Source organism: Hyperoodon ampullatus, assembly GCF_949752795.1.
Source record: "Hyperoodon ampullatus genome assembly, chromosome: 17".
In the NCBI taxonomy this organism is placed as follows: domain Eukaryota; kingdom Metazoa; phylum Chordata; class Mammalia; order Artiodactyla; family Ziphiidae; genus Hyperoodon; species Hyperoodon ampullatus.
In genome coordinates, this window is record NC_136930.1 from 46,426,860 (window position 1) to 46,449,718 (window position 22,859).

The following is a 22,859-nucleotide window of genomic DNA, read 5'->3' on the forward strand; positions in this document are numbered from 1 at the left end:
AATTTTTTCCAGTGAATTAAGTTTGTTGATTGATTGAGAGTAAGGCATGTTGTGAAAGAAGAGAGGAGGAGGAGGGTTGCAGTTTGAAATACATTGATCAGGATAGACATTGAGAAGGAAGGATTGGAGCCAGATTTGAAAGAGTGGCGATCTGAGGGAAGAGCTCTCCAGGAACAGGGACCAGAGGTTCAATGTCTCTAAGGCAGGAAAGCCTGCGTTGCATTTAAGAAAAACCAAAAAGGCTGTTGTGGCTGCAAGAGTGAGCAAGGAGAAGAATGGCAGGAAGGAGGACAGGGAAGTAATGGGAAGCCAAACTGCATAGGTTTTATATGGCACTGTAAAGACTTTGGCTTTTACTCTAAGGGAAATCAAGAGCTACATAGGATGTTTTTGAGGAGAAACTTATGTTTTAAAATCAGGCTACTATGTTGAAAATAGATTAAATGGAGCAGAGACACCAGTGAGAAGACTGTTTCAGTATTTGGTGAGATTATGGTAATTTAGACCATGGTGGGTGCAGGGAAGGTGGTGAGAAGTGGTTGGATTCTCTATACACACAACAATTGAGAATGTACTGTTAAAATAGATGTTATTTTTTTTACATTTGTATTACAATTATGAGTATACATTTTAAAAAAATCTTTACCAGAGAGGTGAAATCCTTTTAGAATGGCATAGCTCTAAACTTTAAAATATGATTGTATGACCTATTTGATTTTGTACTTTTGGCTAGTTGCTAAATCATTTTATCCAAAATAATATCATGATCACATAAAAATATAAGTACTAACATAATGATAATAATTATTATATATAATAATATTATCATCATAAGTGCCTGGAACTGTGCTAGATGTTGTACCTACACTATCCCACTTAGTTTTCACAGCAATCTATGAAGTAGGTAAAATTTTCATTCACTTACGTTATATCACTCAGATATTGTGTGAGCAGTGTGGAATCCTTTATCTTACTATAGCGATTTGAAAAACCTCTAGGCTACATTTCTAAAATTGTTCCTGTAAGGACAGGGGTCCTTTCTCAAATTAGATTCAATTATTTATGCTTTAAAAGTTGAAGAATAGCTTTCTCCAAGGCCCAATTCTTAACCTTCTGTTTTTAGTTCCTCAGTAAATTTTTCTCTTCATATGGTTTTAATTGCCATATGACTCCTAAGTTTACATTATCAAAATGATCTATCATTGTCCCTTCACCCCTGGATGTTTAAAGAATATGTTCTAAGTGTCTTCCTGTTACTTGAAGCTTAGCATATAGAAAACTTGGCTTATTTCTTAGTATAAAGGCAGCATTCTTTCCAGTTCTAAATACTATTTAAGGTTTTACCATTACTTCTGATCCCAAGGCTTGCAGTTTCCCCTTTCATTTTACACTATACTCTCTCTAGAAGTGAATTTTATCCATTTGGGCCTCCAGTTAGGGAGACACTTTACAGTTTAATTTCTAACACTAATTATCTACTCAACATTTGGTCCCATCCACATATCCTGTTACCTGCTTTGCATTTCCCCTCGGAGGTCTCTGAGGTGTCACAGGGTCACTGTGACAGGTTCCAAATTAACTTCTCCAGCCATTCCCTAACACACAGGACTTCTCCAGTGTTCTACAGCCCAGGGAATAGCAGCACTGTCCTGTGCAGAGAACAAGACAGAAACATAGGGGACTTTCTTGTCTCCATATCTGGTTACAGGACTTGAAATCTTCATGTTTTCCCCCCTTTTTCCTTTATCTCTCATATCTAATTAGTTTCTGAGTCCTTATTTTCTAATTTTGTAATATTGCCTCAATTCTTTCTTTCCATTCCATTTTCTAGTCATTCCTGTTATTATTTTATTGAATTCCACTTGTTCTTAACTGTTTTCCATCTCATTCAATTCAGTCTACACTTTAAAAAGATGGTAAAGACATCTTCCTCAAATGCAGTTTTTATTACCTTACTCATAAAAGTTTAGCATGGATATTTTATTAGTGCCAAAATTTGTAGCCCAGAATTCCAGGCATTTAATTCTGTCAGTATCTCATTCGCCCCATTTTTATTCACTTTCCAATTTGTTCCTTCCCCTCCATACAAATAAATTCGTACATATAACTTCTGGGTATTGAAGTTCTGCTTTTTCTGCTCTTCTGTATCTTTTTTTCATAGCCCCTCACTTCCTTTTTGCCCATCTAATTTATTATATTCTTCCAGATATGGTTAAAAATCACTTCCTGAAAACTTTTCACAGTTAGCATTCTAGTATTTACAGTTTTAACATTACAAGTTTAGACCATCTTTGAGTTGCTTTATTGATTTAGGTTTTGGTTTTTCCTCCCTAAGTTTCTATTTTAAATTTTTCCTGGTGTGTTATTGTAAGATATGAGTTTAGTACCCACACAGATGAAGTAACTAAGTTCTGAGGTCTGTCTCTACTATAATTGGCACAGAAAATGGTTTACCCTTGGTCTTGAGAGAATCCCTAAGCTGCACTTATGCTTTAAAAAACCCCTCTAAGTATATCTGGAACATTGTGGCTAAGAAAATGATGTATATAATGGCATTTTGTGTGCATTAAAAATAAAAGATACATGGTAAAGATTATTAAATACTAATGAAGAGCCATTGTTGTTATTCTTTATGTATAATTACCATTTCAGGTTCTAGCTCATTTGAATCTCAAAAAATGGATCGTCCTTCTATTTCCGTTACGTCTCCCATGAGTCCTGGCATGTTGAGGGATGTTCCACAGTTCTTATCTGGACAACTTTCAGTATGTAATCACTAGATTAATTTCTCTTTTTGGAATATCAAGTAGTGTTTTTACTATATGATGGTATTTTTTTTGTAAACCAAGTTCTATTTAGAATATAATTGTACTTTTAACCATCAACTTTCTTATTCTTAGTAATTTTAATTAATTTAAATTTAATTATAATTATCTAGCAGAGTGCTTTCTTTATTAGAGTTAGATTTTCTGGAATTTAATGAGAATTAGAATTTGTGATGCTATCTAAAACCTTTTTCACCTTAGTAATATTATTCCAAAATTCAAGGTCATGATTTTTGCTCAACTAAGTAAATGGGGAAATATATAATAGATTACTGAGCATATCAGGTAGATTTCATATTAAGTGATCCCTAATTTGAACATTTTATAATAAAAGTTAAAAATTCAGTTAACTATCATATACCCATATTAGAAGAGCTTTGCAAATTCAGGCTCTCACATTTTATTAATTTCTAAAATTTAAAATATTAAAATTTATCCAGCTATATTTTAGAAACAAACAGGTTAATATTGACACTAATTCTGTTGAGTTACTAAACTTAAAATTTTATAAGTATTAAAAACTGTTTAGATTCTCAAAATTCAGACATTGAATTTTGGATAATTGTTAATGTTATAGTTAAAAACTCAACTATTCTTGGGCTGATATTTTAAGAGGAATTTCTAGCTTTTTGTTAAATCAGGTACAAAATTTCTCCTTTTATTTTCTGGAGGAAGGAGAAGTGTTTGATTTTTCTGAAGAATTTTCATTAATTAAATGGAGATACAGGAAGTATAAGCTGAATTAACATAGTAAAAGTCATTAGACACATCTGTTCTGGGACTACTTTGATCACAAAAGTGGTAATAACAGAAAAGCTATGTAAGAAAGAAGATGAGATACTATTAGGAGATTGTAAATGTCTTACTAAAATGAATTTCTTCTCTTTATTATTTTCTTTTCCTTTCTCTTTCATAAACAGAGTGAACTTTTTCATTTGAGGACAGTGGTGTTTTTTCCATTTTCCACAATAAGCAGCATCATTTTACTTATTCTCTTACATATATTGACAGCACAGATGTTGTCATTTATGGTTACGAATATATGTGTATTTTCTTCCACCATTTTAGAAAGTACTAATAAATGTTAGCTTTTTTATTTTTAATTGTGGCTCCCTTTAAATATTCCACCTATAAATAATGCTCTGGGTGGCTGATGATGCCAGTATATAAATAAATCTGTGTGTGTGTGTGTGTGTGTGTAGTTGGCTTCAGTTGGTGGATGAGGGAGCAGAAGTTAGACTTCCATAATAAGTAAGTACCACTTTGTTGCTTCTTTTGAAATCCCAAGGGTGTATTAGAAATTGGACTAGGAGGGGAGATTGAGGAGGATAGTGCAGGCATTTAGACAGATTTCAAATTCAACTACTTTTCCTCATGGTTCAAAGTGAATATGGTAGAAAGGTAAGACTGTTAAATATTTGGGGGAAATATAAACTTAAAAGTATGTGATATTTGTATTTATAAGTGATGTTAGTTTAAAATCCATATAACTGTAATTTAAAATGAGTACCATTTTATCAATTTTTATGACTCAGAAGGAGTATGTTCCAGCAAGATAATGTTTATAAATATAATACATATTTGTTTTGGTAAATCTAGAAAGCACAGATAAATAAATAAAAAATAAAAATCACCTGTAATCTTGCCACTAAAACATAAACATACATATAAAGTTTTAAACAAAACTGTAATAAATCTGTGTATACTATTTTGAAACTTGCTTTTTCACTAGTAATATATTGTGTACTTTTCCTTTAAACATTTTTCTTTAAAAATTCCCCCTAAAATGATTTTAATAGCTATTTAATACTCCATTTTAACTTAATTTGCTATTATAGGATATCTTGCTTGTTTCTAATTTATAGTATTTTAAATAATGATACCATGGAAATCCTTGAATATAAATCTTGCATATTTTGTTAGGACAAAATTCCTTTGTCAGGATAACTTTTCCAGATGTAACAATATGAAAGAAAAAAAAGTTTTAAGATTCTTGAAATCTTTTACCAAAATTTTTCTCTAAAATATTTTTACCCAGTTAAGCTACAATTATCAATTCAAGTAATGTATTTTAAGATCTATCCCCAGGTCAGTCATAATCCTAGTAGCTGAGAATACAACAGTGAACAGATAGCCATGGATTTTACCTTCATGAAACTTAATTTTATGTTCATTCTTTGCATGCAGCAAGACATAAGCAAGATACTCTTTTGGATATAGTATTTTCCTTTATATTTAACCCCATTTCTGCCAACTGGAGACAATTTTGGTTTGCTCTAATGTTGTAGAGGTTGAGAAAATATTTGTCCACAAATATCATCCTTTGAGGAAACGTGTAGGAAGTCACAAGGCAACATTATGATTCCTATATCCTTCTATTCTACCTTTGGGTATTTTTGCTTTTGGTGAGATTTTACCTGGGCCCATTTATCTCACTTACAAAATCATGACGTTACTAATGCCTGACAACAAAGATAATTTGTATATTATGTGAGCCGACATTCCTAATATATTTATGTCAGTTCACGGACTGATATTTTCTCAAATATATAATATACATATAATGCAAATTGTTATTTAAATTTTCATGCACAAGACTGTTGATGACTTAAAAAAAATTATTCCATTTATTTCTTTTCCATGCTTGAATTGTGCTGCTACTTGTTATTATTCTAGGGCATAACTATGAAAGTGCCATTAATGTATTTGGTGAGAAAATTAGTATGAGTTCAGGTTTATGACACCTGGACTGTATATTAGCCTTTCAGTGTCAGCACTCCCTTATTTTGATTCTTTTTAAAATTTGTGTTCTAACATAATTTAGCAGTTTTCTTGTTTGGAGGATTACTTTTGTAATTATCTCAATATTTTAAAATTAATTTACAGCCTTTGACTAATTTTTTGATAGAGTGCTAAAATAAGATATAGCCTTTAACTATTTTCAAAGTGAGGAATGGCTCAGAATTCTTTCTTTCTATAGGAACACATTAATTCTTATTGACAAACATATTTTATTTTACTTCAGGGTCTGTGGCTGACTTATGGTTGAAATGTTTCCCTAAGTTACATTGTTTTAATATTTTTCTGACTCCACTTTTAGTGATGAGCTTGTAAATATTGTACATATCCATTTTATATTCCCATTTAAAGGGAATAAGTCACTGAAGAATAGGCATGTGTCCTTTATATCTACTTAGAAACTCGATAGTCTTTTTAAAACTTTCTGTAAATGAAAGGTTTTTCTTTGAGCTTTTATCTTTTATATGTCATTGTTACAACCTTGTTATTTTAGAAGCATTGCATAAAAGGAATGCCCTGAAGTTAGTAGTGCTGTATAAACTAGGAAGGACATTAAAAATACAAAATAAATTGTGGTGTACAAATTCAAATTCTTCATTTGTGTGAGGCTGAATTGTTATAGATATTATCAGATATTTCATGCTTAAAATAAATGAATTAATATTAATTACAAATTGCAGTGAGATACATAATACTTCACCATTTCTTTATGAAATATCTAGAATCTGAAGAGATAGAAAGCAGCTTAGTAGTTGCCAGAAATTGGGGCAATGGGGAAATGGGGAGTGACTGATTACTTAATAGGTACAGGATATTCTTCTGGTATGATAAAAAAGTTTTGAAACTAGAGGGAGGTGGTGGTGACACAGCATTGTGGATGCACTAAATACCACTGAATTGTACACTTTAAAATGGTTAATTGCGTGTTATTTTAGTGTCACCTCAATTTAAAATAAGCTGAAAAAACAAATTGTGTTTACGTAGCCAAGTTTAATGTATAAGCTTACGGGTGAAGGTTAGGTTTAAACTGGCATAGATTTTAGACAATTGATTTCAAAAAATGTGTGAGTCGCTCATTTGAGGTCATTTTAGAAGATGCAAAAATGTTTACCTTAAAGGATTACTTTCTTTCAAAGTACTATTTCTTTCAAAGTAAATCTTTTAGTTATAAAGTAATATTTACTGGCAAAAACCTTTCATTACCTTGATATTTTTGGTCTAAAACAGGTAGGACAGGTGAGAAGGCAAGAAAAATAAGATCTTTTTCTAAATTGAATGACTTGTTTGTCCTTTTCTTCAGCATGCCTAGTTAATCTCTATGAATTTCGTATATCCCTTACCCATTGGCTAGAGAATTATCCGTCTAGGGTTATACAGACAGATATCAGTAACACTCCATATCTAAACATTCCTTTCTTCCTTTGGAAATGTCTCCACACAAAAAGGAAGACATGTTAGACTTGAGACCGTCTTGGTTTTTGCAGAGAAAGATGACTCATGATTGAATGATAGTCTGCTTTTAAGGTTTGCTTTCTTTTGGGTTTTAGATTTATGTCTTAAACTATCTTCAGGGTCTGTCTGATGATCGTTGAATTCGACAACAGTCCTCCTAGTAGCAGTGGAAAAGTCTGAAGCCTTTTAACTATTTACAGCTGTTAATTAAACAAGAGAGACATCCATGAGAAATGCGAGGAATGGGATGGAATCTTGGTGAAAGAATAAAGATTAAATGCCCTGAAATCCATTCCCAAACACAGAGACTTGCATCTGATTTTGTTCCTCTTTTAACTGTTAACATGCCTTAATAAAGGCACAACATTCAGATGATTGTGGTATCTTTGGAAACTGTTTCAAAATGAAAACAAAATAAGTTAGAAGAAGAAAAAAAAGAAATCTGATTTTATTCTAAGAATTTGAAATAGAATGATTTAGTCAGAACTGATCTTTATTTTCTTTCTTTTTAAAAAAATTTTGGCTGCGCTGGGTCTTTGTTGCAGTGTGCGGGCTCTGTTGCGGTGCATGGGCTTCTCTAGTTGTGATGTGCAGGCTTCTCTAGTTGCAGCGCGTGGGCTCTAGAGCGCGCAGGATCAGTAGCTGCAGTGCAGGGGCTTAGTTGCCCAGCGGCATGTGGGATCTTAGTTCCCGGACCAAGGATCAAACCCGCGTCCCCTGCATTGGAAGGCAAATTCTTAACCACTGGACCACCAGAGAAGTCCCAGGGTTTTATTTTCTACCTTTACACTATCTTACTTTTTGGTTGGGTGTGAGCAAGTCTATCCAATATTTTTAAAATGTCTCTGTTTCCTCATCTGCATATTGGAGATAACAGCAACTACCTCCCAGCATTGTTAGAGGGAATGAACTTGCAGTAACTGTCAGTAAAGGTTTGAAAAAATATGAAGAACTGTATAAATAAAAAGAAATGTGATATTATTGTCATTAATAAGTATGATTAGCTCTAAACAGTGTTATCTCAGGTGGTACACAATAAATGTCTGAAAATGATGTTTAAATACTAGAGCCTGTTATAGATTCTTAAAGTATGAATCAACTAATTATTCCAGTGTGTTCCAGCACACTCTTTATCTTTCTGTGTTTATTCTTTTAAGAAATGCTAAAGCCAACTTGGCTAATGTTTTTTAGACTTTTATTAGCCATATTATCCCCTTGGAAAGTTACATGTATGTCCCTTTGGAAACATTACTTCTACAGATGACTTTTCACTAATAATTCTATAATGTATTTTTATCTGACTTCATCTTGGACTATGATTTTTTTCTATGTTGTGTGTTCAAGGGTGAAACCTGAAATATGTTGACTTTGTATTATGTTTACACTCATTCTTGCAGAATATATTAGCCGGAATCTTTTATTTTATGTTCAGTCTTAATTCCTGTTATGTTGATTACATTTAAAAATCTGATTTAAAACTTCTAAGATTTTATATAGTTTTTATCTATTTAAGTATTTTGGGAAAATTAATTTATTCATTACATTGAACTACTTAATTTAGATATATATTGTCATGGAAAAATGTACTTAAAGGATAGTTGTATGTGTTTTTTACTTTTGGTCTTTTAGTTCCAGCGTGTTGTCCTTTTTGGTTTTGTTTTATTGCTTTTTTCTTTAATTTTGCTTACCAGAGCCAAAGCCTTAGTAGAAGAACAACGCCTTTTGTTCCTAGGGTTCAGGTAAAGGCCTTGTCTGCCTGATAGAAACTAAAGTTGTGTTTTAACCCTTATTTGTATGTTTTTGGAAAATGCGTAGTAGGAAAACTTTTTTTGGTGTGTTTCTCCAAACCGTATTATTGACTTTCAAATCATTTTATGAGCCAGCTTGTAAAATTCTGCATGGGGATTAAAATACAATAAAAATTTAAAGAGACAATATTTGTTGGTGGTTTTATATGATGGACTGAATACTGAAACTCATAGGTTTCTGGTTGGCATTTAATGTAGATTCCACTTACATTGGTAATATTGACAGAAATAGCTGATTTGATACTGTTGATATTTTCCTTTATTACACTAAGGTTGCTGTCTCTTTAAATCATTCATTATATCACTTAACATCTACATTATCTTGCATTTTCCAAGCAATGACTCCTTGAGGAGATTGGCAAATAAATTTGTACCTTATCTAAAATATGAATTTTATGCATATTATATACAAGGTTCAACTTTTGGAAAGTATATTATTTTGAAAGAACAAAAATCACAATCCAAATAAAATATGTTGGATTTATTTTGTTTACATTTCATAATTGTAATTCCATTTAATTTTACTGTAATACTTGGGTACAAGTTGTTTGCCTCTTTTCATTAGGAAACCCTTATATGGTAAAGTAATGTCAACAAAGTTTTTTTTTTTTTTTAAGTAGTATTATGCTTTCCTTACTTTGCTGCATGGTTTTTTTTGGTTGTTGCTGTTGTTGGTTTTTAATACTAATTTAGTTTAAATTTAAAAAATTGGAATTGTTCTAGTTAACACTGTGTAGTGTAAAATATTTACTTAGACTTATGTTCTGCTTGGGAAATTTAAAAGTGGTTACATGGAAATTGTATTAAAGCAATTAAAATGATATCAAGATTTTTATTAATGAAAATGAGGTAAAATAAGAATTATATCATATCTAGAATTGTGGAAACACACTTGTTTTATTTTGAAGAATCAACAGATATATTCTAATCATTCATTTAAAAAACACAGAGAAGATATTTAGGAATATGATAAAGAATCTAGCAAATAAAATAATTCTTTTTTGATAGTTTGAAGTGGATATCTATTAAAAACTTCAATGCAAGTCCTGTAATATAAAATGAAAATTAAGGCTATTGATCAAATGCCCCGTTTGACAGTTTATTAAAAGGTATAATTTTGGTAAAAAACTCAGTAAAATTAAAGTGTGCCTGTTTCATATCTATATTATTTTAATATTTATATATTTGTAAAGTATTATTTAATAAAATGTAAAGTATTAATATGAAAATATGAAAGCCATATGCCTAATATCTGTTTGTGTGAGAAATGAATATTATTAATTAGTGATCTTTTTGGTTTTCCATGGCATAAGAAAATCTAAAAATAATACTATTTACCAGGCAGTTGAAACACATATCTTAAGTGTTTACCTGTAATGATTTTAAAGAAGCAAAAATATTGCCCGTGGAAATGACGGCAAAGGTAGTCTCAATCCCTGAAAAAAAAAAAACCTCACAGAAATCAATAATTTGCTCCAATAACTCCGAACTTAGCCTAATAATACTTTTTTCTTTGTTTTTTAAATGTACTGTTTATTGGAAAACAATTTTTTAGCCTTTCAGAAGTTTTTTAATATCATGGAAAATAAAGCCATAAGGTTTTTTATTGATATAGAAAATAAAGAATATTAGAATTTAATGTGGTTTTGCTCACAAATGTAGAGGAACCATGGTGCTCTCTGACAACACCTGTTTGATCTCATACATGAGACACTCTAGTATTTCTTACTTTTTTCCCCCCTCATATCTTTTGCAAGAATGGTCTCTTTTTTCCATTTATCCTCATCTGTATCTTTGTTCTACTATTGTCAGGCAAGCAAATATTTGAACTTTTTTTTCTTTTTTTATAGTAATTAAAAAAATTTTATATTGGAGTATAGTTTACAATGTTGTGTTAGTTTCAGGTGTTGAACTTTTTTTTCTGTTTAAATGTCAGAGGCTTTTTTTTCAGGTTATTGGTCCCCTAGTCTAAGGCAGTGGTTCTCAAGCTTTAATGGCAATGAGAATCACTGGGAGCACTTGTTAAAATGCAAATTCCCTGGGCCCCATTCTGATTCAGTAAGTGAAAGGTGGGCCACAGGAATTTGTAACTTTCCAGATAATACTGTTGCAGGAGTTTTGTGAACCACAGTTTAAGAAACACTTGTCTAGAGTCTGTACTTATCAACTCGATTCAGAAAACTTTTTGTTACACAGACTCAGGATAATACCTGCGTTAAACATAAGGACTTAACATAAAGAGAAGCAATAATCATTTTTAAAATTTAAATGTTTGAGGACTAATTCCATTCGACCAAAAAGAAAAGCGTATAAATAATTTTATATACTCTTCTGGGCCATTAGTCTTCTGACTTAAAAATCTTGCTCGGCCTCTCATTCTCTAAGATATGAAGTGAGGGACTCAACAAAGCCATGTTAGAATTGGAACTGAACTACTGATATATCATATATACATATATTTATTTGTATGATTTTTATGTAGATGGTCTATATTTATTTATATATCCTAGAGCCTCGCCCAGAGCTGACTGTCTGCTTTGGAGAAGAGAGGAAGGGACTGACATGAGATGTATATTTAAGTTTTTTAAACTACCACAAACATTGTAAATCCAAGTTAAAAGAAAAAAATCAAACCATTGGATACACACACACACACACACACATATATACACATATAAAATGAAAAATATATATTACCTAAATAGAACTTTTTCCCAAATTCCAAATTTCCGATTCAATTTCGGTTTCAAGATAGTGGTCAGAGATGTGCTGAATTCTGAACCGAATGTGGATCAGAGCCATAGTCATCATAGATCCTGATATGGTAAAATCAACTAGCTAGGTGTGGGAGTGTGAGGTATGTGTGTGGGAGGTGACAATTGTTAAGTCAAATGAATTCAGCAGCTGAATGTGAAGTTCTGATCCTTAATTATGGCATAGGCAAATTATTCTAATTTTCTCATCTCGAATTATAAAATATACCCTTATTATTCTGAGGATAAATACATTTGCTTCACACACAAAAAAAGACTTTATGTCTGCGTAAGAAATTTTAAAAGACAAATTTTTTACAGTTTTAAATACAAACTTAAGGAGTAGATTTACTAAAGCTTCTAGTAATTCCCAGTTACTTATAATTTTTGAAAGGTCTTTGCTGTGGTATAACATAAAACATTTGCTTAAAAATTCCCTATGAATGCCATATAAGGAACTTACCTATTCAATTCATTTTGAGCACTTATTCTGAACTCACTATTGTAGGGGAACCAAAATGAACTACCGTGATTCCTGCATAAAGGTAGACACAAAGCAATCCTATATAAAGTCCTTAGTTATGGTAGTGTAATTATTATGTGCATGTTAATAAGCTATCAAATTAGATTATAAAAAGTTCAAGTGATTTATCAATCAAACTAAAATATCTGAAATAATTTCTCTGTTCATTGAAGTTATTATAGCATATCCTTTTACCTTAACTGCAATTTACGAAGTGAAGTTTATATTTTGTGCTAATATTAGTGTAAGAGAATGGGGCAAAGATTGGGAATGTAAACATTACGTTATATTAGTAAATGTTTAAACTGATAAATGAATATTTTTGCTTTTCAGATAAAACTATGGTTTGACAAGGTTGGTCACCAATTAATAGTTACAATTTTGGGAGCAAAGGATCTCCATTCCAGGGAAGATGGGAGGCCAAGGAATCCTTATGTTAAAATTTACTTTCTTCCAGACAGAAGGTAGGGGTATGAAACAAAAATAAATATTCTTGAAAATAAATGAGAAATGTTAATATCAGGAGGTGTTTTGATTCTGTATCATTTATTTTAAAATATCATGCCAGTTAGATACTTATGAAGTTTAATATAAGCATAATGATTCTTAAGAATCAAGATAGTGACAGTAAATACTTTGAGATTGTTTTAAAACCTATGTCAAATGTTTATAATATAGATTATTTTATTAAATATTTATTTTAGATTGTGTGGCTTACTTCTTAAATAATGTATTTTTTTTAAATCATGCTCCTTTAAGTCAATACATTTTTAACATAAACTACAGAGGCAGAAAGCTGGAAATGGTACTAAAGGATACTCATCATGTTCCTCTACAATTTTTACCTCCTTTTACTAAGATATTATTTCTCCATATTATGTAAAATTAGTGAATGTGCTTTATATTTCACCACCCATATCACCAAGGAATCTTTACCACTGGGCCTAGAATCAGCTACCTAAAGTGTCCTTTGCTTTGTGTCCATGCTAATCAACATACGTGATATTGATCTATCCTGATTTAAATAGAGGAATCAGGATAGGAGAAGTAGCTTATCAAAAATCATATAATCATTTTTAATTTCAGACACATACAAAATAGAAGAGATTATTCAATAAGCATCATGAAAAAAGAAAGAAGTAATGCACCAATTTCCCTTTCCCCAGCTGTTCTGCAACACTGGTTTTCAGGGCTGGGCTGGTCATTTTTCTCAGGTTGGAAGCAGCTGGGCACAGATGTGATCTTAAACATTTATACACGTTTGGACCCTCTATTACTCAGTTCAAGTTAAAAGTCATCAGTGTTGAGTGCCAAAGTATCATCTGAAGAACAATTTCAACAAAGAAAATAATAAAAGAAAGGAAGTAGGCAATTAGCAAAGGTCTTACACTTTATTTGATATATATTTTGAAATAAAATTTGTAAAATGAATTAGAAAATATGCAGGGGTGCCATAGCCTCTTAAGCTATTAGAAGCTGTGCCATATAATTTTATCTTAGAAAGTTGACTCGAAGGAGGTTGTTCTCTAACAACTTAGGTTGTCTTTTGGAGAGGGGCACACTTTGAACTGCAAGGGAAGAAGAGGATATGCAATAACTTAACTCCAGCGTAAACTTCAGTAGGATGACAGATGTCACAGCCATATTACCTACCATCCTGGATGGAGGCCAAGTCACTTGGCTTCTCAGAGCACAGTTTATTAATCTAAGCATCCTTAGAATGCCATCATAAAAACTCGCAGAAAGTGCTGTATTTCCATCTGTGCTTTTATGCACACACATAACTTAAGTTTCTACTTATTCAGACCTTTGAAGAAAAATGCTTGCTTTTCAAGATGATAAAAGTCTCTCAAATTTTTGGTTTTTGGTTGACTACTTGTGTTTAGTTTTATTTTTTATACCTCCCCTCACTTTCTAAGCAGATAGAGGTCAAATGGAAGGGAAAGTCCCTTTAAAGACTCCTTTATATTCCAGATGTAGGGTTTTTATCTTTTCTCAATAGCAAAGAATGTGAGAAATTTCTTGTGAGAAAAACTGCAGGTCCCAGGAAGCCCATGGATACCAAAATCTGCAATGCTTAAGTTGCTTATATAAAATGACATAGCTCTGCATCTGTGGATACTGAGGGCCAACTGTACTTGACTAAGTAAACAGAAAAAACAATTGATGCCTTTTTATTGATAAGAATTCCTGGAGGGACAAGTGAGGCTACATAGAAGGAATTTAGTCTAGAATGTCAGTATGTCAGTTAAGCCATTCAGAACAGTTATTTTCTATATAATATGCTAGGTACTCTAAAAAATAGCTAGGTATGCTCTAACACTTTTTTTTTGTTTGTTTGTTTGTTTGTTTTTTTGCGGTACGCGGGCCTCTCACCGCTGTGGCCTCTCCCCTTGCGGAGCCCAGGCTCCGGACGCGCAGGCTCAGCAGCCATGGCTCACGGGCCCAGCCGCTCCGCGGCATGTGGGATCTTCCCGGACCGGGGCACGAACCCGTGTCCCCTGCGTCGGCAGGCGGACTCTCAACCACTGCGCCACCAGGGAAGCCCTCTAACACTTTTTTATATCTTTTTTTATATTGGTTGCCAGTCAAAATATATTTTCCCCTTCATGTTGAGTAAAAATATCAAGTCTTTGCATGCTGTTAAATCAAATGGAAAACAAAAGTACTGGTAACATGAAAATAAATAGAAAAAACTTTAGTTAGATATTTTAAAAATACTTTCTCAACATTTTAATGATGTTGTAGAGATCAGTTATCTATTTTATTATCCTTAGGCTGCTATTTAAAAATATCTCTATAGCAAGCTTACTGATCTTAGTTTTTAAATAATTTTAGCAACTTTTCAGTATTTGACTTACATAGAATGATCTTATTTTGAAGGCTTTAGTTATACTTCTTGAAAAGAATAACTCATTTACTTTTTTTTGTAACTTGCTGAAGATAAGGTAACTTTCCATGGTTATTTTCATGGATTGATGCTTCAGTACACACAAAATTGCCTTATTAAATTGTAATCATATATGGTAGGTTAGTGAGGAACTTCAGAGATAATCTAGTCTCCCTCCTATCCAGGATTAGAAATCCCCCCTAAAATAGTCATTCTTTGAGAACTTTTTTCACTCCCTAAGAGAAAGTCAAAGCTTATTCTTCTGTTTCCTTTCACGTTGAAGTATAAACCATTCTTGGATTAGATGGCAAGTTTCCCCCTAAATGATTTCTTCCTGACCTTGGTGGAAGGAATTTTATCTCTGACAGGGTTTCATAATTCATTCTTTAGTGGATAGAATATAAGTAGATGCTTTATAAATATTTGTTAAAATTTTAGAAGGAGGAAGTGACAAGAGTCATAAGTCATAGTCCTTGTCATTATTTCTCTTATTTAGGTATTTTTATTTACAGTACCACTTCTTTTTCATAAATTTGAATGGAGATAAAATTTCCTACGTGGGTTTCCAAAGTTATTTTCCTATGGAGGCCTTAGAAATTAATAAAGATACATTGCTTTAAAATGGCTTTCTGCTACATTAAATATATATGCTTTGGAAACATACATGTTCTTGATTAAGTCAAATCTGTATTAAACATTAAGCTCTGTATTCACCTGGGAGAAGTTGCATACCCTCCCTAATTTGGAGGCACTCTGTCCCTTCTTAGTTCTCCCTGCTTCCTATTTCCCAACACTCTTAGAGAGCATTTGTAGAAGTTAATATGGTTCCACTTGGAGTTCACTGGCACTTCTCACTTCAGATAGGCTCTTCTAATAGCTTAACATTGCCATCCTAGATTATTTTCTTCATTCCTATTCAGACACTGATCCTCTCTAATAAGCTAGAGTAGTGATCTCCAAAAAGAACAGATGTACCCAGGAGATGTATGAAACAATTCATTGGAGTTCATAAAGAAATATTTGAATTTTCATTTTCACCTATCTTTAATTCCTATTTTTGCATATTTACCAATGAATACAATATATTAGTACAACAACATAGTAATACATACATATAATTTATAAATATATTTATAAATATATGTGTATACAATGGAATGCATAATCAAAAGCATTCACTTGATAGAAATATGAAGTCAAAAAAATGTATGAAAGCTTCTGAGTTGGAAGTTCTATCAGGATGGCCAGCTTGCATTTCCAGCCCAGATTATAGCAGCTACCTCACACAGAAATAATTTTACCATGTTTCTAAAGACTTGATAGATGTCAAATGAGCAAGTATGTATTAATTATACATAAGTGAGTAACTTGATAAGATGTAATTACAATTGCTTATTAGCTAAACTATATGGATGTAAAGTTGTGAACATCACAATTCATTAGACTTATTGTACAAGGGACTTCTGTTGTTTAAGTGAATAGTATATTGGTTACAAATACTAAGTACAGTGTTTGCATTTGCATATGTACAAATACTAAAAGTAATACTATATGTAACTAACAGGTTAATTTCCAATTTAAAGGTTTCCAATAGGGCAATGTGTTAAAAAAAATTAGAGTTAAGATTCTTCAGTCTGGTTTTATTTAGAATTTGAGAAAGGTTAAGTTTTTAATTCTCTATCATGGAAAATTTTCAGATTTATTGAAATATTTCTATTATTAAGTCATACTTATAAGGTGATATAATTATATACCTTATAAATTTTAATAGTAATTTTAAAGATTACAGTATATTTAAGGTATGATAAATTTGTGGGAAAACTTCACTTCTTTCCTGAGAAATTTTAAATTAATAAATTTTAGGGCAAAAGTTAAAATGAAGATTTATGTAAGTTCATATATTCTTATTTTTTTCATAGTGATAAAAACAAAAGAAGAACTAAAACAGTAAAGAAAACATTGGAACCCAAATGGAACCAAACATTCATTTATTCTCCAGTCCACCGAAGAGAATTTCGGGAACGAATGCTGGAGATTACCCTTTGGGATCAAGCTCGAGTTCGAGAGGAAGAAAGTGAATTCTTAGGAGAGGTATCTGGAACTATTTTAAAGCTTAGACTATTCATGTCATCCTGAATACTTTTGTTTATATGACTATCAGTAAAATATTATATTTTGAATAACTGAAACACCTAGACATAATTTAACAGAATGAATTTACCTGCTGTTTTAAGAAAAAACTTATTGATGCCTCTATAGTACATGTATTTCCTTTCAGTTTACTGAACCAATTGTACAACTAGTAATTAAATCATTTATTTATAGATCATTTTTTCAGCCCTGTACTGTATCTGTAATGTGCTAGGGACTGAGGTGTCAAAGGTCAATAAGGTATATTACTTTCTTCAGGGAATTTATAATCCACTGGGATACACACAAGTGAGTGAACAATTATAACATAGTATGGCAGATGCTCTTTCAGGCAAAGTGCAGTAGGTGTACATAATTGCTGTGCAGGGAAAGGGAAGTGGTCCATGGAAGGATCCACAGAGAAACTGGAATTTAGCATAGTCAGGGGAAGTAAAGTTCCTGCAGAGGGAATAACAAAATACTAGAGTTGCAGGGGTCTTGGACAACTGCATTGAAATGGGAAAGGAATGTGGTAAGAAATGAGTCTTGAGGGTTAAACTGACACTTGATCATGTCCCTTCATATATCAAGAGTTTGGATTTTATCCTGTAGATAATGGGAACAAATGACAGGTTTTAAAGAGACTGGCTTGATTGCATTTGTACTTGAGAAAAATATTTCTAGCTGTAATGTAGAGAATGAATTGGAGATGGGCGGATGAGAGGCAGTTTTCCCGCTATTAACATATAAGAGAACTGCTTTCAGTTTTTTCAGTGTGGTTGGTTTTCCTGAGTAGATTAAATGTAATACCATGGGAAAAGCGACAATCTATAGAAATGTTGAACTGAATGTTGTTAGCTAAGGAATCAAAGAGTGGTAAACCAGTTGGAAAGAAGGGTAACATAATGGCTAGGAGCAGAGATTAGCGCCAGCTGCCTGGTTCTGCATTCCTGACACTACTACTTCCTGGCCTTGGTCCTTGAGCAAGTTATTTAATATATTTGTGCTTTAGTTTCCTCTTCAATCAAGTGAGAATGATAGTAGTATGCAATTCAGGGTTAGAGTGAGAATTAAATGTGTGTGTGTGTGTGTGTGAGAGACCATTTGGAACACAGTGCTTCTAATTTTGAAAATGACTAGGGAAAATTTAGGAAGAATGAAGAGTACCTTAGTTGTTTTACATTTTTACCTCCCATAGCTAAATAGTGATTTATCATTATATAGCAGTTCTCATATACTTAAACCAGGCACTGTCATATTTGCACATGACTTTAAAAGAAAATAAAAAGAATCATTTATTTCTATGGACTGATTTCCTTTATAAATTTATTAGATATTCATATTATAACATGGTTCATATTGAAAATCCATTCTTTTTTTTTCTTTCCTGTTTTGAATCCTTAGCAGCATGATATGTTAAACAGAATTTTAAGTAAGACAGCCTTTGACTTATTACAGCTCTTTCACTAACCAGTGATGTGGGCTTAAACAAAATTTTTAACCTTTTTCAGCCTTGGTATCCTTATTTGTAAAAGTTGAATAATAAGACCAACCTAGTAGTTTTTTCCTGAGAATTAAGATAACATATGACATGGTTCTTAACACACAGTAAGCACTTCTAATTTGTTTTTAATCTCTCCATTTCAGAGTTTGTAAAGGTTAAATTAATGAATGTAAATGAAAATGTTTTTTAAACTGTAAAATGGCATATATATATATATATATATATACCAGTTCTTATTACAGACTTTTAGTAGTAAGTAATGGCATATTTAACAGCCTCTAGCAGATAGGTGTTCAAGGGTCTACAAAATAAATGTCTTAGATATTCAAAGCCATTAACTTAATAAGAAGTTGTATATACTTATCTCATTTAGTTATTGTCAAACATATGGGCAATTCTGCAGCATAACCTTGCTTTTGACCTAAAATAGCATTACTATTATAATTATCATTATTATAATAAAACCATTTAAGAGAATTTCTGTATTATTGTCATAAGACAGTCCTTTGTCTCTTGGCTTTGTAGATTTTAATTGAATTAGAAACAGCCTTATTAGATGATGAACCACATTGGTACAAACTTCAGACCCATGATGTTTCTTCATTGCCACTTCCCCACCCTTCTCCATATATGCCACGAAGACAACTACATGGAGAGAGCCCAACACGGAGGTTGCAAAGTAAGTTTTCAGTAAAATTTATTGTACCTTTATTGACTTATCTTGAATGATATATATGACATAGAATTTGAAGATACCATTATGGGTATTAACAGTCATCTGTTAGTATTTTCATAGCTACTATTGAAGCTTTTAAATTGTTTGATACACTCAACTGTATACATGTAGTATTCACTCATCACAGTATGACACACAATGAAGCATAGTTATGTTTTAATTTTACCCCTCAGAATCAAAAATATAGGAATGAGATAGCTAATGTAGTAGAATTTGGTGATGTACCTGTAGATATCTGAAATTATGATATCCACTGTCATTAAGCCAAGTATTTTATGAATATGTAGGATAACAAGTATAGCATAGTGGTTGAAACCATGACCATGAACATTACTCAAACAAACCTGAGTGTAAATATTAATCCTCTCACTTAAGAGTTGTATGGGGGCTTCCCTGGTGGCTTCCCTGGTGGCGCAGTGGTTGAGAGTCCACCTGCCGACGCAGGGGACACGGGTTCGTGCCCCGGTCCGGGAGGATCCCACATGCCGCGGGGCGGCTAGGTCCGTGAGCCATGGCCGCTGAGCCTGCGCGTCCGGAGCCTGTGCTCCGCAACGGGAGAGGCCACAACAGTGAGAGGCCCGTGTACCGCAAAAAAAAAAAAAAAAAAGAGTTGTATAACTTGAGGTAGGTCATCTCTCTCTGTTTCACTTTCCTCATTTAGGAAATGGAAATAATAGTACCTACATCACAGAGTGGTTCTAAGAGTTAATCTCTGGAATGTAAACTGATGTTATTATTGTTGTTGTTGTTATTATTATTATTCAGTGTTTGCATTTTACTCTGAATTATGCACAGTTCAAACTATAAAACAGATCAATCCAGAGAATCTTAAAGGAAACTCAGAAATGTTTTCCACTTTGAAAAGTGGCATTGTTGGTTTGATGCTCCTACAGCTCAAATTTATTTGTTTTTATCTGATGAATCTTATTGAAATTAACAACAGAGTACTTTACAGAAAATCCTCAGATAATACCTTTGAAATAGAGAAGGGCATAGTAAACTTGGATCAGTTAAATATGTCATTAAACCATAGTGTCCAGATCATTCAAGATGTAAGAAGGATATGAAATTATACTTTTACCATAGTGTTCTTGGCAAAAAAAAATTACATATTATTAATGTGGAGCATACTCTGAGTTTTACTGAGGACACATTGTTATATGTAGACACTGTTGCCAAGAAAAAAGATGCATGATCCAGAGTTATCTTTGATGAACACAAACAGCAGAATGACATGAAGAAGGGAGAACACTACAAAAATATTTTCTTTACTAAATATATATCCATTCTAAATTCCAGGGTTTGGATATGTTATATTAATATGAATTTGCATATATGGATAAATCATTATGATTATGAATATTATTATTCTAAATATTTAATAAAAATTATTTGACATGATACAAAGATGTCTACAGAGAATTTTAAAACTACTAAAAATGTTAATTGTATCAGCATGTAAAATACTTCTTCGATATATTTACTTAGATTTACAATTATGTTCAGTGTTTTTAAGGAAATATTATATAACAATTGATACTACAATTTAAAATTATATACATTATAGAAATTGAATCTTTTTTAAAGTAACGTTATTTTTATTTATTAACTATATAACACACCACTATCATGCTTTTTTCTACAATTTTTTGCTGCATGCTCGTGATTACCTCTTTGTATGACAGTTTTGCAGTATCAGTTATTTACATGTGATCTGTTCATTGTGTAATTTTTAAAATATTACTTTATCTTCTGCTTTTTTTTCTTGTTTAGAAAGGTTGTTGTAACTTTATCTCTTCTTATTTTCATTGTCTTTATTTTTGGATGATGAGGCTCTTAATTATTGTTACTCTCAGACTTTTCTTTTACTTTGTGGTATAAGAAGAGATTTTGACATCTTGAAGCATCATCAGTCTTTTTACTTTCAGTTTACCTTAGTAGCTTCCTCTAAGATCATTTCTTCCGATTATATTTTAATTTCAGTATGGTAAACAATTCTTTTCCGATGGTATGCTGGAGATAGAGCCAATTGTATATGTATCTCTTCCCTTCCCATACAGTGACTTTGGTAGCTTGAAATTGGCTATATGGGAGTAATTACATTACGGAAATAGGCAAGTGTTACAAGTCAAGGCTTTTTTTCCCCCCAGAGAGACAGTTGTTAAACCTCTACCAGCACACCACTGCCTTTATATACCATATACCAAAATTAATTTCAGAATTAACAAAATTTAAAAAGTTAAAATGTTAAAGGACTAGAAAAACATGAGTGAGTATTTAACCAAGTTCCATATGAAAGTAATGGAAGGAAACTCAGAGAAGATTATCAATAGATTTTAAAATTTTGTGATGAACATAGTCAATCTATTTTAAATGAAAATGTTGTAAAGTAAGTTTGAAACCTGGTAATTAGAGTAATAGTAAGTGTTGCTCAAATGAATTAGAATTTATGTTGATTTTTTAAAAATCCTAGTTTAATCTAGTTGATTCAGTGTATTGTTAATTTATGAAAATATGCCCTTGATAAAATGTTACAACACAAACTATTTAACTCTACTATTTTCTAATTTCTACAATTTTATACTTATGGTCTTATGAAATTCCTATATAGTGGCCAGAATAAAGTTTTTTTTCCCCAAAATAATCTATATAATTCCAGCAATGTATAGATTACCAATGGGACAGATCAATCATGTATAATAAGGCCTAATGTACTACTTCTCTGTTTGTTAAGTAAAGTTTAGAATCAAGTCATTCAAACTTAAAAAAAATTTAATTAAACATTAGAAACTAAGCTTCTATAATAACCAGTGAACCTGTTGTTTCATTTTCCTGTGATTTATTATCTTTTGGCTAACAACTTATATGTGTCAGGGTAAATATTTACTTTTTTCCAGGTATTATGGCATCTTTTCACTACTTAGTATTATTGTGGCCTGATAGTTCATACATACCTTTAAATTTCTAATGTATATTCAGATGATAATTTACTTATTTTTAAATGTAAAAACAATTTGTTAATATTGTGCTACCTTTTGAAACTTAGTCAATATTTAGAAATAGAAGAATCTAACTAATTTGTATTCTGCTAACTTACCTGTGATGATTTCTACATTTATATTTTTTACTGAGTGAGAACATCAAAATAAGTTGTTCTTTATGAATTTTCAAAGTTTTCCTCTTCCAGAAAGAAATCAAATTTAAAATATACTCTTTCCAAAATCAGGAATTCCAAAATTAATAATGTTTTTCTAAGATCCCTTCAATTTAAGTTCATTAGTTGCTTCTTGTATACCAAATTTCTGTGTGTAACAATTATCTCTCACATTTCATGGTATGTTATGTGGCCACATAGTTTAAAATAGAATTGATATTGATAACCATTAGTATGCAGGGCAGGCCTATTATTGTTTGATTTTATGTACCTTCTCTAATTTGT

The 22,859-nt window shown here is 31.9% G+C and overlaps 1 protein-coding gene across 28 annotated transcripts in view; it reads left to right on the plus strand.

The window, feature by feature from the left end:
• The window catches only part of RIMS2 (regulating synaptic membrane exocytosis 2), a gene marked incomplete at both ends in the record, with an annotated part of 562,776 nt that overhangs the window by 302,850 nt on the left and 237,067 nt on the right, over window positions 1-22,859 (plus strand). For 21 of the 28 annotated variants that reach the window (XM_079722677.1, XM_079722676.1, XM_079722675.1 and 18 more), the window contains 4 exons: window positions 2,653-2,765; window positions 12,494-12,624; window positions 16,970-17,141; window positions 19,210-19,363. In XM_079722677.1, the coding sequence (XP_079578803.1) occupies window positions 2,653-2,765; window positions 12,494-12,624; window positions 16,970-17,141; window positions 19,210-19,363 (570 nt within the window). Of the gene's footprint in view, window positions 1-2,652; window positions 2,766-8,767; window positions 8,816-12,493; window positions 12,625-16,969; window positions 17,142-19,209; window positions 19,364-22,859 lie in introns of all 28 variants that reach the window. The other 7 variants (XM_079722698.1, XM_079722697.1, XM_079722700.1 and 4 more) reach the window with 1 other exon arrangement.